Source organism: Sparus aurata, chromosome 6 (assembly GCF_900880675.1).
Source record: "Sparus aurata chromosome 6, fSpaAur1.1, whole genome shotgun sequence".
Lineage (NCBI taxonomy): Eukaryota > Metazoa > Chordata > Actinopteri > Spariformes > Sparidae > Sparus > Sparus aurata.
In genome coordinates, this window is record NC_044192.1 from 5,910,460 (window position 1) to 5,923,105 (window position 12,646).

The 12,646-nt window shown below is 41.0% G+C and overlaps 1 protein-coding gene across 2 annotated transcripts in view; it reads left to right on the plus strand.

The window, feature by feature from the left end:
* The window catches only part of rims4 (regulating synaptic membrane exocytosis 4), a 66,601-nt gene extending 53,955 nt beyond the window's left edge, over positions 1-12,646 (plus strand). For both annotated transcript variants that reach the window (XM_030419201.1, XM_030419203.1), the window contains exon 6: positions 4,089-12,646. In XM_030419201.1, coding sequence (XP_030275061.1) covers positions 4,089-4,307 — 219 coding nt within the window. In that variant the 3' untranslated portion in view covers positions 4,308-12,646. The remainder of the gene's footprint in view (positions 1-4,088) is intronic.

Sequence of the window (12,646 nt, forward strand, 5' to 3'; positions counted from 1 at the left end):
ATCCCTCACCCTAATGGGGTAAAAGGTAGAGCAGTCTCTCATAAAATCAGAAATTACAGCTGGAATCACCTGCTGTATCATTGCTGTGTATTATTATTTTTATTCTGAAAATGGAAACAATATATTATGTCAGTGTGTAATGAAAAAGAACTAAAACAAGTTTTTTTAAGAGCCTTTTCCAATAAATCCACACAGATCCATCAGGTCCTGTATAACCAGTCGTGTGCTGGAAAACAAATATTTAAATTCTATTAAAGTAAATGTAATAAATCTACCAAACAAAGACATTTTGACTGTATTAATAAAGATAACTGAAATCTTGTCCAACAACAAACATTTGGGGGGAAAGGAGAGTAAACAACAACAATCCTCAGCTTCATGAAATCCATTTAACTTTCCTGAATCTGCATCATTATTATTATTATTATTATTATTATTATTATTATTAAATCCACATTGTTTGATGCAGTCTGACTAACAAAGGACCCAGAAGAGACCCAAGGAAAGGAATGTCGTGTGTTACATCTCTTGCTATCTTGGTACTTTCATTTATCTACTCTGACCATTTGGATTGAAGTCAGTTTTGACAGGGATTTAAGTCTTTGTGACCAGGTGTGTGTGTGTGTGTGTGTGTGTGTGTGTGTGAGAGGTTTGAAGGTTTCTCTGTGTGTTCGGTGAAAACGCCTTCAGAATGTCCCGAAGCCGCTCCGCTGCCATCGCTGAGTAATTAGCCACTAAACGCCTCCCTTCTAATTATCGGCTGTGCGTCTTTTCTCCTCTCATCTCATTTTCTCTCTTATCTCGTGCTCTCCGACGACTCGCCTGTAATCCTTTGTAATGTTGGTTTGTTTTCCGTGTGCTGTTGTGTGTTTGGTTGGTGTTGTCTGGTGTTAGCTCGAGCTAAATGATGGTTTATTTCTGTAATACTGTGTGTGCATGTACGTACACGCTAAAGACTGTGTTTCGTTGTCACATTGTCACGTTATTGTCGCCATTCTTGCAAAATTAAATACATGACAGAGGGCCAGACAATCAATGCTGACCAGCGATAGAAAAAAATAAGAGAATTTGACATTTAGAATAACTTTTCTTTTGAAATTTCTCTTAATGTGTGGCAGCTTTTCTCCGTCCACGTCCTGATTTTTTCAAAATATGTCTGACTCTTTCATTATTCTTTATCATTCGGTCTCTTCTAACCAACACTGTCAAGACTGAGTGGCTCAGATAGAGACACGCTGAGCATTTGAAGTAACGTGCAGGCCAGTTTCAAGTTTTTGTAACGGCAAACTTGAAACCTTTATTAGCAGATCGGAGACTCGGAGTTTGACACGGGACACAAACAAAAAGTCTTACAGAATCGCACACACTTGAAGCAAACAAATTGCGGCTATGAGTTGACAAAATGCAAAAACCAGAGAGCTTTAAGAAGTACGAAACCCTAGAAAGTTATAATGAGGAAGACGCCGTAAAGCGCCCAACTCACAAGGACAAACCAGGAGTTTTAAACTAGTTCACGTCTTTTTATTTTGTTCGTTTTCCCGAGCTGCTCCACGCTGTTCTCTTCCAACGGAGCCTCCTCTTACTCATCCATACCGTGAATCATTCCCACCAGTGTCGAGCTGCAGTACCAGATTACTTCAAGCATAGTAACGAAGTAGAATAACGAATAGGAGTTCTGTGCTCATTCATTTAGCTTTGAAAGGTTTTGAAAAAACATGATTGTTGAAGAGATTACCAATCATGAGGACGGCAAGAGAAATTGATAAAACTCTTACAGCGGGTTTGCTTGTTTTCTGGGGTTGATGACGTTGCATATATAATAAAATCATGTCGTGCAGATGGAAAACTAATCCTTAATTTGACCTGGAATTTAATGCTGATTGTTTACAAACTCTTTTCAGACAAAAACACAAATGTTTGTGGGGTATTTTTCGTCCAGTGTGAGAGGAGTATTAAGTATTTTTGAGCGTGTCGTGTCCAAATGAATTCTGCTGTCCTACTTTCTGGTGTGACTGAGCACTCACAGTTCTTCTTCTTCCAATTCAAGTTCATCCACCCGTCGTCTGCGCTCCACTCATCCTCACTTCAATGCAACAAAGCGCTTTTTTTTTTTCTCCTTTCTTTCCAACAGCACCTGTGTGTGTTTGTTCATCTGTGTTTGTGAGGAGGATCTAGGACATCGTACTTCCAATCCATCTTCCAAACTTAACGCTGATCCAGTTTCTCTGGTTCTGGCTCACATCTCTCTCAATCTCTCTGCTCCGCTGTGGTGTTTGAGGTCAGGACCTTGTTTGGAGAACCGATGGTGCGCAGACAGAAAGAGAGATAGATTCTCCTCCTTTTAAAGATGGAGGGGAATAGACTGGAGCAGATTTTGGCCTCTGTGTCTCTGTGGAAATCACTTCACTTGACGCACACACACACACATATGCACCCGAAACAAATTGGTATGCTGCCATGCACAGACACACAGGACCAACACACGAGCCGACGGATATTGATTATTTTGTCCGCCGCTTGACAAGATGCTGAGGCCCGTCTGAGATGAGCCCTGATGTTATCAGGATGTCAGGAGACAGAGGACGCCCAACGTACAAACACACACACACCGGTCTCTGAGCACATCGCACCGCCACCTCCCTCGCTCCCTCGCTCCCCCAAACACACACACACACACACAATCCCTCTCCATTTACTTTAATTGAAACCTCAGCCTGCTCTGTGCTACTCTAACACAGACAGAGAAACCGTCAGGATCCAGTACTGCCTGAGACCAGATTTCCAAACCATCTGGATTAATGTTAATTAACCCCACACTCTTAACCCGATCACTCTGTCAATTAATCTGCCTGATCCTCCGGTACCACCCAGATTGTTTTACGTACGTGATTCAAGTCCCTCTGAAGCCATGCTGAGGCTCTAAATCCCCTTGAAATAAAGCTTCCGCGGGCGGGAAAACGCCGAGCGGAGCATTAATTACATCCACCTGTAGACACAACTGTGCTTATCAAACTCCTCCATCTTAATCATAATATATTAACACGGATTGTAAAGTCCGACTCCGGTCTCATTTCACTCCTGCAGGTCTCTCAGAATTCATTCAATGTGCACCTATTGTTTGCTGAATGTTATTAAAAACATCAACTTCCAGCGCTAATATTTCACTCAGCAGCTCATTGTGAGACTTTGGTAAACGGGGAAATCTCAGCTGTCTGCTGGTCCGGACTGAAATATCTTGACAACTATAAGATTGCAATACGTTTTTCAAATTCACGTCCTTTAGAGGATGAACCCTGCCAACTTTGGCGACCGCTGCAGCTCCGTCTGTAATCAGAGGGAAATATCTTGACAACAATCGGAATATACGACAGACATTCAAGATCCAGCGAGGATACGTTATGTGACTTTACCTCTACCGCCATCAAGTTTTCACATATCCTGTCAGATATCTCAACATCTCGCGTGAGTCGGCTCCAAATCACGTACAGATATCGATGGTGCCGCGACATCCTGAGGTCTATTTTTTTGAATATCTGACAGTAAATAAGCTAACTGTTTGCATGCTCATGTACTGAACCAGCATATGAACGTGTTTTAAACATTTGACCAGGTAAAAATCAACGTGCTACAACAGTTTTATCATTGGAATCATGTTAACTCATCAATGTGGGCGTTTAGCTCAAGTGCAGCCTCACAGATCCTCTATGTGACTGTAGACTCCCAGTTTTGTTTTCTAAGATATGTTGGTGACAACTGAAGCGTGTTTTCTGTTTTTATTGTTTATCTATATTCTCTTTCCTTAACCAAGTGTATTAGTAACCCTAATCTCACATTGGATACACGTTGTGAACTCTGGTCTCTCATCGTCAACGTCCTGAGCTTCCAGAGCATCCTCAATGATCTCCTCGACATTTCTTGCAATACGTCACACATCTGAAATGAGCAAAACACTGACAGAGACTGTGTGGTTGTATGATTTTGAGGTCAAGCTGAATTTGTAAAAAGGAATGCAAGTGCAAAATGGATTGAATGATTGTTATTATTGTGGTTTGAGGACCAGTCACCATTTATGTCTTGCTCTTTTGTAGGTGATCGTTTGGGGCAACTACGGACGGATGGACCGCAAATGCTTCATGGGCGTCGCTCGAATCCTATTGGAGGAGCTGGACCTCAGCACAATGGTGATTGGCTGGTACAAGCTCTTCCCTACCTCCTCCATGGTGGACCCAACGATGGCGCCGCTCATCCGCCACTCCTCTCAGATGTCCCTGGAGAGCACCATTGGGCCCTGCTGTGAGCGATCCTAAGACTCGCGCCAAAATATAAAGTTTTGTTGTTGCGACTAAGATTTCATTCACGTCTCAACAGAATCCTAGGACAAGTTTTTTTTTATAAATCCTGTAGCCCCGCGCCCGGGTCAGCCAGGGGATGATCCCCCCTGGAGCAGATACCTGTTGGTATCTCACTCAAGGGCCCGTTGACAGGTCCGACCACTCTTGGGGCCGAACCACTCCACTCATTGGAAACGTACTGTAATTCTTTTGATATTTTATAAGACTGTTTCCCCCCCCGAGACTTATGGGAAGCACATTTCTTTTGTTGTTGCAACCGACCAGCCTCTCAGACTCGCAGGAACATTTTGCTCTCTTCAGATCTCTGATGGAAAAAAAAAAACTAAAAAAAACCTGCTTAATGAGGAAACTTCAAAGGAGGCCTCGGTTGCCGACATTGATCACATCCTATGGGGACCACAATACACGGCGGGCTCGGCTTCGCTTCAGCTACGCGCCTTCTTCACAGCCTACATTCGATTCTCATTCCCAGGACTGCTTATTGTCTCGCTGTGTCCTCATTAGGGGACTGGACGGCTCCTCAGTGTTTTCTGTCGAATCCACGAGTCCGGAGAAGGAAAGTGGGACTGCCCTCGTACTGTTTGAGACACCAGCCTCCCATTTTGCAGGAGCGTGGGGGACAGCAGAGGACTTTTAAAAGAAATACTTAGCTTATTTGTTTTAAACCAGCCAAGACGTCTTGGTTTCGAACACTCTGACGAGAGTTTTTATTGGTTTTGTGTCACACATTTGGCCCTTCAGTGTTCAGATCATTTATGTGTACGCGAAGAGAGTCGGGATGAATAAAAACAGCCATTCTGTCCCCCCGAAAGGATCTATATCTCGACCTGATCTTGGGAATCCAGAGCTCTGCTGCGTTTCTGTCCTACCAGTTAGTGCAGGCTGCAGTTAATTACATTCATCTGCAGTGTAAAGTATCAATCAGTTACGATCAGTTATCAGGATTCAGGCTCTGAGTTCCCAAAGACCATTTTGCCAGTTCGACCCAAGAGCCATTTGTATTATCAATCACGACATTAGCCAGTTTTACTGATTGTTTCATCTCTTGTGGAAGGTGATTATCAGATAAATCAGCGAGGGTTGTGTTTGTTAGGGAAAACGATCTTCAGACCCATTTTACCTGCTTGTTTCTTGAATCTGTAGCAACTTGATTTAATCCAAGAAGAGATTTTCAGCTTGCAACACAACTAAAGATGCATCCTAAAGTGGAAACATGGTGTGTGGAGACACAATCACCACAATAAATGTTGGTAAAGTTGTTCTGCAAACCACGTTGAACCTTTCTTTAGGATCAATTTTCAATTTCATGTTCTGACAACACTGTGCTTATGTTCTGGTTAGGTTTGGGCACAGAACCAGTTGGTTAGGGTTGGGAAATGTGTATTGGCTTAAAGAGAATTTTCAGTACATGTTTTGGTGTATAAATTTATATTTACCAAAAGGTTGGCAATCGTGGCTGCGATGTAATCCTTTGGGACAACTACGTCCCTCAATGTCACGGCCACTAAAATTGCTTGTTTTTGCCACCAACAGGCTGAGGTTGTTTTTTTTTAAATGTCTGACAACCTTACAGAAACATTTTACACTCAGATATACTGTGTTGATCAAAGGTAAGATCCTCTTTATCACCAGAAACACACGTTTGAGTCTGAAACAGTCATTTACACATCAAAACATGTAAATAACATGGAGTCTAGTTTTAAAAAAAATACCAGATTTCCCCTTTAAAATACCTGGAACCTCTTTTAAAATGTTCCAGAGTCTCATTAAAATATTTAGCGGTTTCACGCTTACAAATTTTGAAGCACTGTCTTGAACAGTGGTGTCTGGCTTCCTCAAACTGAAGTCAGCTCATATATATGTGCTGTGAAGATGATAGATTAGACCTATTGTAAAGATAAAGATGTTTGAAATGCTACTATGACTCGTACATATCTGATGGTTTGCAGAAATGTAAAAATACCAACGTGTTATTCTTGCAACCTGGCTGGACAAGCAGCTATCTGGTGTCACCACCAAAATTGATTGAATTTGATGCGTCCAATTTATTGTTTTAGATCATGATCAGAAGTCATAGCAGCTAATCAAAGATGCATGTAATTATATTGTCTAAATGTGATATATGTAACCTTTTATTGAGGTAAATCTGGCATGAAACAGGCAGGTAGAATCGGGGTCCGAAGACCAAAATGGGTGTTTGACCTCATTTGATTCTGTTCTGTTTTTTGTTTTTTCTAAATGTTCACACCCACCTGGTGGTGCAGGTCACATCAAGTGTAGGGGGGGGGCGAGTATTGTACCTGTGCTGTAGCACTGACACATGATGCCAATACAAAAACAAATGTCTCCAAAAGCATCGAGGACAGCCTGAGTAGCCTGGCTGACAGTGTAGGGCTGAACACTTGCTGTATATCCCAGTTTAATTGTAGTTCGTAAACACTGAAATGTAGAAGTAGATTTTTCTAGATTTCCTCCTCCTCTCTCTCTCTCTCTCTCTCTCTCTTTCTTTTTTTTTAAGCTTTGGCTAACAATAACAGTTTCTACTGTGCCAATTTCTACCAGCAAGTGTCTTCTCCTTCCTCTTCTTCAGTTACCTTGCGGCATGCGCTATCGTGAGGGAGGAACAAGAAACAACCACTCGCAGCATCTGACAGCAGCATTCAGGCTGTGCAGAGAGGCGTCCCTTTTTATTCTAAATTACAGCCCTAATCCTCAGACCGCCGCGGCACCTGCTGATTAGCCATGCCACGACTCAGTACGGAGAGAGAGAGAGAGAAGGAAGAGAGGGAGGAAAAGGAAAGAGAGAGGACGGAAGCATGAAATGTACTTTGCATCATCCAAACAAAAGGAATCTGTCCGGACTGACGTCAGGTTTCAAAATAAAAAGGAAACGACAATAGGATGAACTTAAAGGGAACACAATGTGCACACTGTAGAGAAATGTATAGTTTGTTAAGGAAAAAAAAAAAAAAAGAACATTTCATTTGGGCACTTTATGATTCTTAATGTCTTTTTTTTTTTTTTTAAATGTGTAAATATTCTGGTTGTCAGTGTCTTTTGGAGTGAGCCAAAGTGAATCTATAACAATTTTAGATGATTAATGTTAAAATCTGAGGGAGGAGAAAAGGGATAACCTTTCGCTAGTTACCGTAAGATTGTAGCATTAGCTGGTAGCATCCGCATGACTGATTAATAACTTCTAATTAATTAGCAGACCACTTGATAAGAGTAAGCATGAGCTATACGCTACTAAAGACAGAGGAGAAGTGAAAATGAGAGCGATGGGAGACATATGTAGCAAATTAATTCAGATTCTGAGTTTACTTTTGGGCTTTTCCTTTCACAGAACACAACAACTGAGATCTCTTATGTTTCTTTTTGTTTAGTTTTTTTGGACGTTGAGACAAGATTTCAGAACAAAATCAAATAATAAATTAATATATTAAATATAACAGACCATTTGGAGTAACTTTACTCTAAAAAAACAAACAAACTGAAAGCAAAATAGGCCTCTGTTTTGCTGGTAGCAGTGTTGCAGGGATATTAAATTAGCTACATTCTGCAAAGCAATAATCACAAAAACATCCAGTCATTGCAGTTTATGTTGTTCAGTGGAAATGACCCGCAGAGCCAGTGATCGTTTTCACTCCTGTCAGATTTATTATGAAATTCAACGTCGCTTCTGGCATATATTTTGGATATTTCCAACATTGTTTGAAAAGATCTTCTGGACTAAGTTCACTAATGTAACCAATTTATTAGCAAGGCCAGAATAAATATGTAAAACTGAGATTCGGCAACAGTGTCCTGAAGATCTTTCTCAGCGCCACCTTTGCTCCTTTGTGAATTGGATGTTGGAACTACTTTATGTCTGGTTTAGCGTCCTGAACACATCCTTATCCCTAAACGACGAAAAAGGTAAACTGCCAGTGACTTCCAATACAACAGCCATTGACCCTGGGACGGGTATACCCAACAGTCAAAGGTAAAGTTAATAAAACATTGTGGTTTGGCCTAAAATACCTACACTGGTGAGTTAAAATAACTTACCGTTAATTCCTCCTTTGCTGCTGTAGTAATTATTATGGCCAGTAGAGGTCGCCGCCTAGCAAGAAACAAAAATACGAGTCGCAATCAAACCTTTCTCAGTCGACCTATATGGTCGTTTTTCTGATGATGACAACCAAAATACTGAAAAGGAGCAACATTTTCATGTCAAGTCATCAAAAAACAAAGCAGCAGGATTTTTATGATTTAAAAAGTTCTGAAGACAGGAAGTGAAAATCACTGGTGATGTCTCTGAGGTCATTTTATCACAGCGTTCGTGTTTAGTTTCCATAACTTATTCCAGGGAGAGTTGTGTTGTAGTCTCTGAGGAATCTCTGTTTACAGAAGGAGCAGGAGGAGATAAACCTGTGTAAAATATAACAATTTTGATTTGACAAATGCAGGGTCATTTTTCACGACCTGAAACTTTCCCTGAATTGCATGGATCTTAAAATCTAATGATGACGACGAACTGCCTGGTAGTTAGAACAAACAAAGACTGTTTTCAAAAATGAGGTGATATGATATGAGTTGTACAAATCAAATATATACATATATAATATAAACAAAAATCTATTTAAGAATAATGAACTCTTACTGTGACCCGAGGAATGTTTTGTCAGTGTTCTTTTGTGCCAAAATTTGAACATATTTCGAGGGCTGATTTCCCGACCGAGGACCAATGAAAGAGGAAAGTTTACACACTTCAGCGACCCAAAAACAGAGTCCATCATGTTTTAAAAAAACGACTTTGCATCCAAGAAGTAATATTGCATGACGACGATGATCTTAGACTTAGCGACGAGAGATCACAGAGCGAGTTTGAAGTATAAAGTCGCGGTGGCAACCATCATAGAAGTTTCCCGCCTACTTACATCTGAGCTGCAGCGGCTGCCTGTGCAACATAAGTGTCGTTAAGTATTAATTAATGTTAACAAAGAGCTGATTGTTCATTGTAGCATTTTAAGAGCTATCAAAAAACATTCCTAATAGATCGTCTCGAGGGTGGAGCAGCGGCAGCGTGGCGTGCATGCAGTGGCTGATGGGTTTTCTATGATGGCTGCAGATTCGGGCGTTCGGCGCGAATTTGTTGTAAACGCTCGCAAGACAACATTCCGCTCTAATTGTTCGGGAGAGAGACGAAATATACGCCAACATCACTAGCAGGAATAAGAGTTAATTAATGTTTGTTTTAATTAAAAACTGATTGTGTGATTTCGCTCATCGAAAAGCTTCTCGTTCACCGAAAATCTGTTTGTGCCATTCTTTTGCAACTTCGAGGGCAAACGGATGAGCTGTGTAGATGTTCTAGTTGTTCAGCACTAAAAAAATGTACGTTTCTCTTTTTGCGTTCACCCATGTTTTGATTGTGTCAGCCACATGGATGTTTAATTATGTACTACTATCAACTGTAATGTAAGTAGAGGCCTTAAAAACACCGATATACATTTTTTGTCAGGGCTAAGGACTAAGAAATGTCACACAAAGTCATCAAAATGACGCAAAAAAAACAAAAGTTTTACAGTGTCGCCATTTCAACCCCCATTTACTCCCATTCATTTAAGTTTCATCTAAGGGAAATAATTATATTTGCGTATGTTCTTAATGAATTTCTGATATTTCAACTGACTCTTTGTGTATTCTCTCCCACTCCTTCACGTGGGCTTAATTGAACAAACTGAGCAAAAAAAAAAACAACAAAAACAAACAAAAAACATTTTTTGCAGAGTCGATATTCAAACATTCTGACCTGTTTCTTAACAAGACTTATTTTCTAAACTTAGATCCAACACTATGTCACACTAGTGTTTATTTATTGATGTTTGAATGCACATAATGGTACTTTGTGGTTTAAATCAAGTAGAAATAAATGATAATAAATACAAAAAAAAAAGGATATTCGCAATTTAGCCATCTGTAAGAAATGTACTGGAGTCCTTTTTTCCACCCAAACTGCCTTTTAGGTCGTCATTCTGCAAAAACAGACATTTTCTCTTTTCCCTCATCAGTTGTTCTCAGTTCTACGGCGCCGTCAGGAGCCATTGACCGAGATACAGAGAGGAAACTCTTGGTGGGCAGTCGTGCTACGTTTATTGCGCAGCTTTTGTGTTTAGCTAATAGCTTCTAAATGTGAAACAATGGTAAGATGTCTGTATCCAAGGTTTCCCCCCTCAGTTATCTCTGTCAACGCTTTTCATTGATAAGCTTCTCTCGATCTCATGAACAAATCTTCACAACTCAGCCGGCAGAATGAATGTTGGCATTGTGTGTTTCAGCAAATTGAAAGTTTTTGATTATGTTGCAACCTTATTTCTTTAGGTTCAATTAAAAATGTTAACTAATGACAACACTGTGCTTATGTTCTGCTTAGATTTACATATAAATGGTTGGGTTTAGGAAAAGATCACGTTATGGCTGAAAATACTTGGTTTTGTCAGCACAGATAAAGCTTAAAAATGTGCAGACGTCTCGTTGAAATGTCAGAAACACAGTCTCGAGCAGTGGTCTCTGGCTTGGCGGCCATCTTGTACCACTGCCATCGCCTCCACCGCCCGACATGACATGGACACGGAAACATTTGAGCGTATCCATGGCGTGCAGAGACGTAAAATGCCAACAGTTCATTCTGGTGACGAGGCAGCTCAATCGACATGTAAACAGATGTTAAAACAGCCGTAACTGAAAGCGCCAAGCTAATTTCGTTTCAGGTTACATGAACAATACATTTTATTGGATCCAAACATTCAAATGATTTGATTTTACGGGTCTCTAAGCTAAATGTTCCAGACTGAATCAAAACATTTGTCTGCTCCTCCTTTTTGTCCCAATGTATCGATTGATCCATTGATGATTGTGTTGGGTCTTGGATGGTGTAATCGGTAATAACCTGATTATTCACACGAAGTCTGCAGCTGTAAAGTTTCTGTCTGTTTTCGCAGATCGGCCTCAGAAGTGAATCTGGGTAGAATTTCCCTTTGAAGTTCTTTACAAAGAAAAACCTGTTACCTGAGCTTAAATTGTTCATATCATTCTTCCTCTTGATTTCACAGGGTTTAACTAATTAGAAAGAAGGAGAGCACTGTTTGTGTCCTTTTTCTTCTGTCTGGAGTGACAGTGTGAACATTTCAGGACACATATCATATCGTATTCTCTCCTGGGGGGGGGGTGGAGGAGGTGGAGGAGTGGGAGGATGAAAGGCGAGATGCAGCTCCTCTGCGGATGTTATGAAACGGTGGCTGTTGGATCCCAAAAGCAACACATCTCCTCCGGTCTGCTGTGCCGCAGAGGCAGCGGTTCCCAAACTTTTTTGTCCCCCCCCTCGGAGGCTCGTCCTCCAAACCCAACCCGCATGAAAGTGCTCCCCCACATGCCATCTGGTGCCCCACATAGAGCGAATGCATTTTTAAGGTTGGGCGACCCCAGTGTGAATCAGAGTGCCGCTGAGTTTCATAACTTGTGCTTCTCGGCACCGTTCTGCTTCCTCTACGAGCTCACATGTTTTGTGAATCGCTGGTTTGAACTCATTTGGTCCCGAATTTGAAATCCGTCTAATATATTCTCCTTTTAATTTCTGGTTAAGTCATTTATCTACAGCATTCACAGCCTTAAATTCTCATCTGTAAACCGTCGTTTGAGGCCTTTGGAGGACACATTTTCCAAACGTGGCATGTTCCGTAACTCCCCTGAAATACTACGTAAGAAGCAGAAGGCGATGTTTTGGTTTTGGGATGCCGGACGGGACAGTTTTAACAGGCCTTCTCATGCTGTCAGGAAACATGCAATATGGGCAACTGTTGGAAGCAATGCTGATGGAAAATGTGTCAGTGATACGAATTCATCCAGGAAATTGTTTTTTTTTTATAAGCAAACTGTATTTGGCATCAGTGTTTAAACTCCACATTTTAAGAGTCGCCGAGCCATTTAAGGGATCTCAAACTCTCATTCCGTCTGTAGATTAGCGTCGGGGAATGTTAGCGTAAACTAAGCAGCACTAGCAAAGCATTAAGCGGCAGACGCCCATCTGCATTGCTCTCCATTTGTTGCTCATGTATTACTGCCTTGAGGAACCTGAATGTTATCAGACGAGTGACAACGTGGTGTAACTTTAGTTTTATTCACCGCACTGTCATTTAAAAAAACACGAGTATATTTGCAGATTCTTTGGCAAACTGTTATATTGTTGAGTAAATGCACAATTTGGTGTATTGTTATTCTATTCCAGCTGTCAATAAAATAGTTTAACTCCA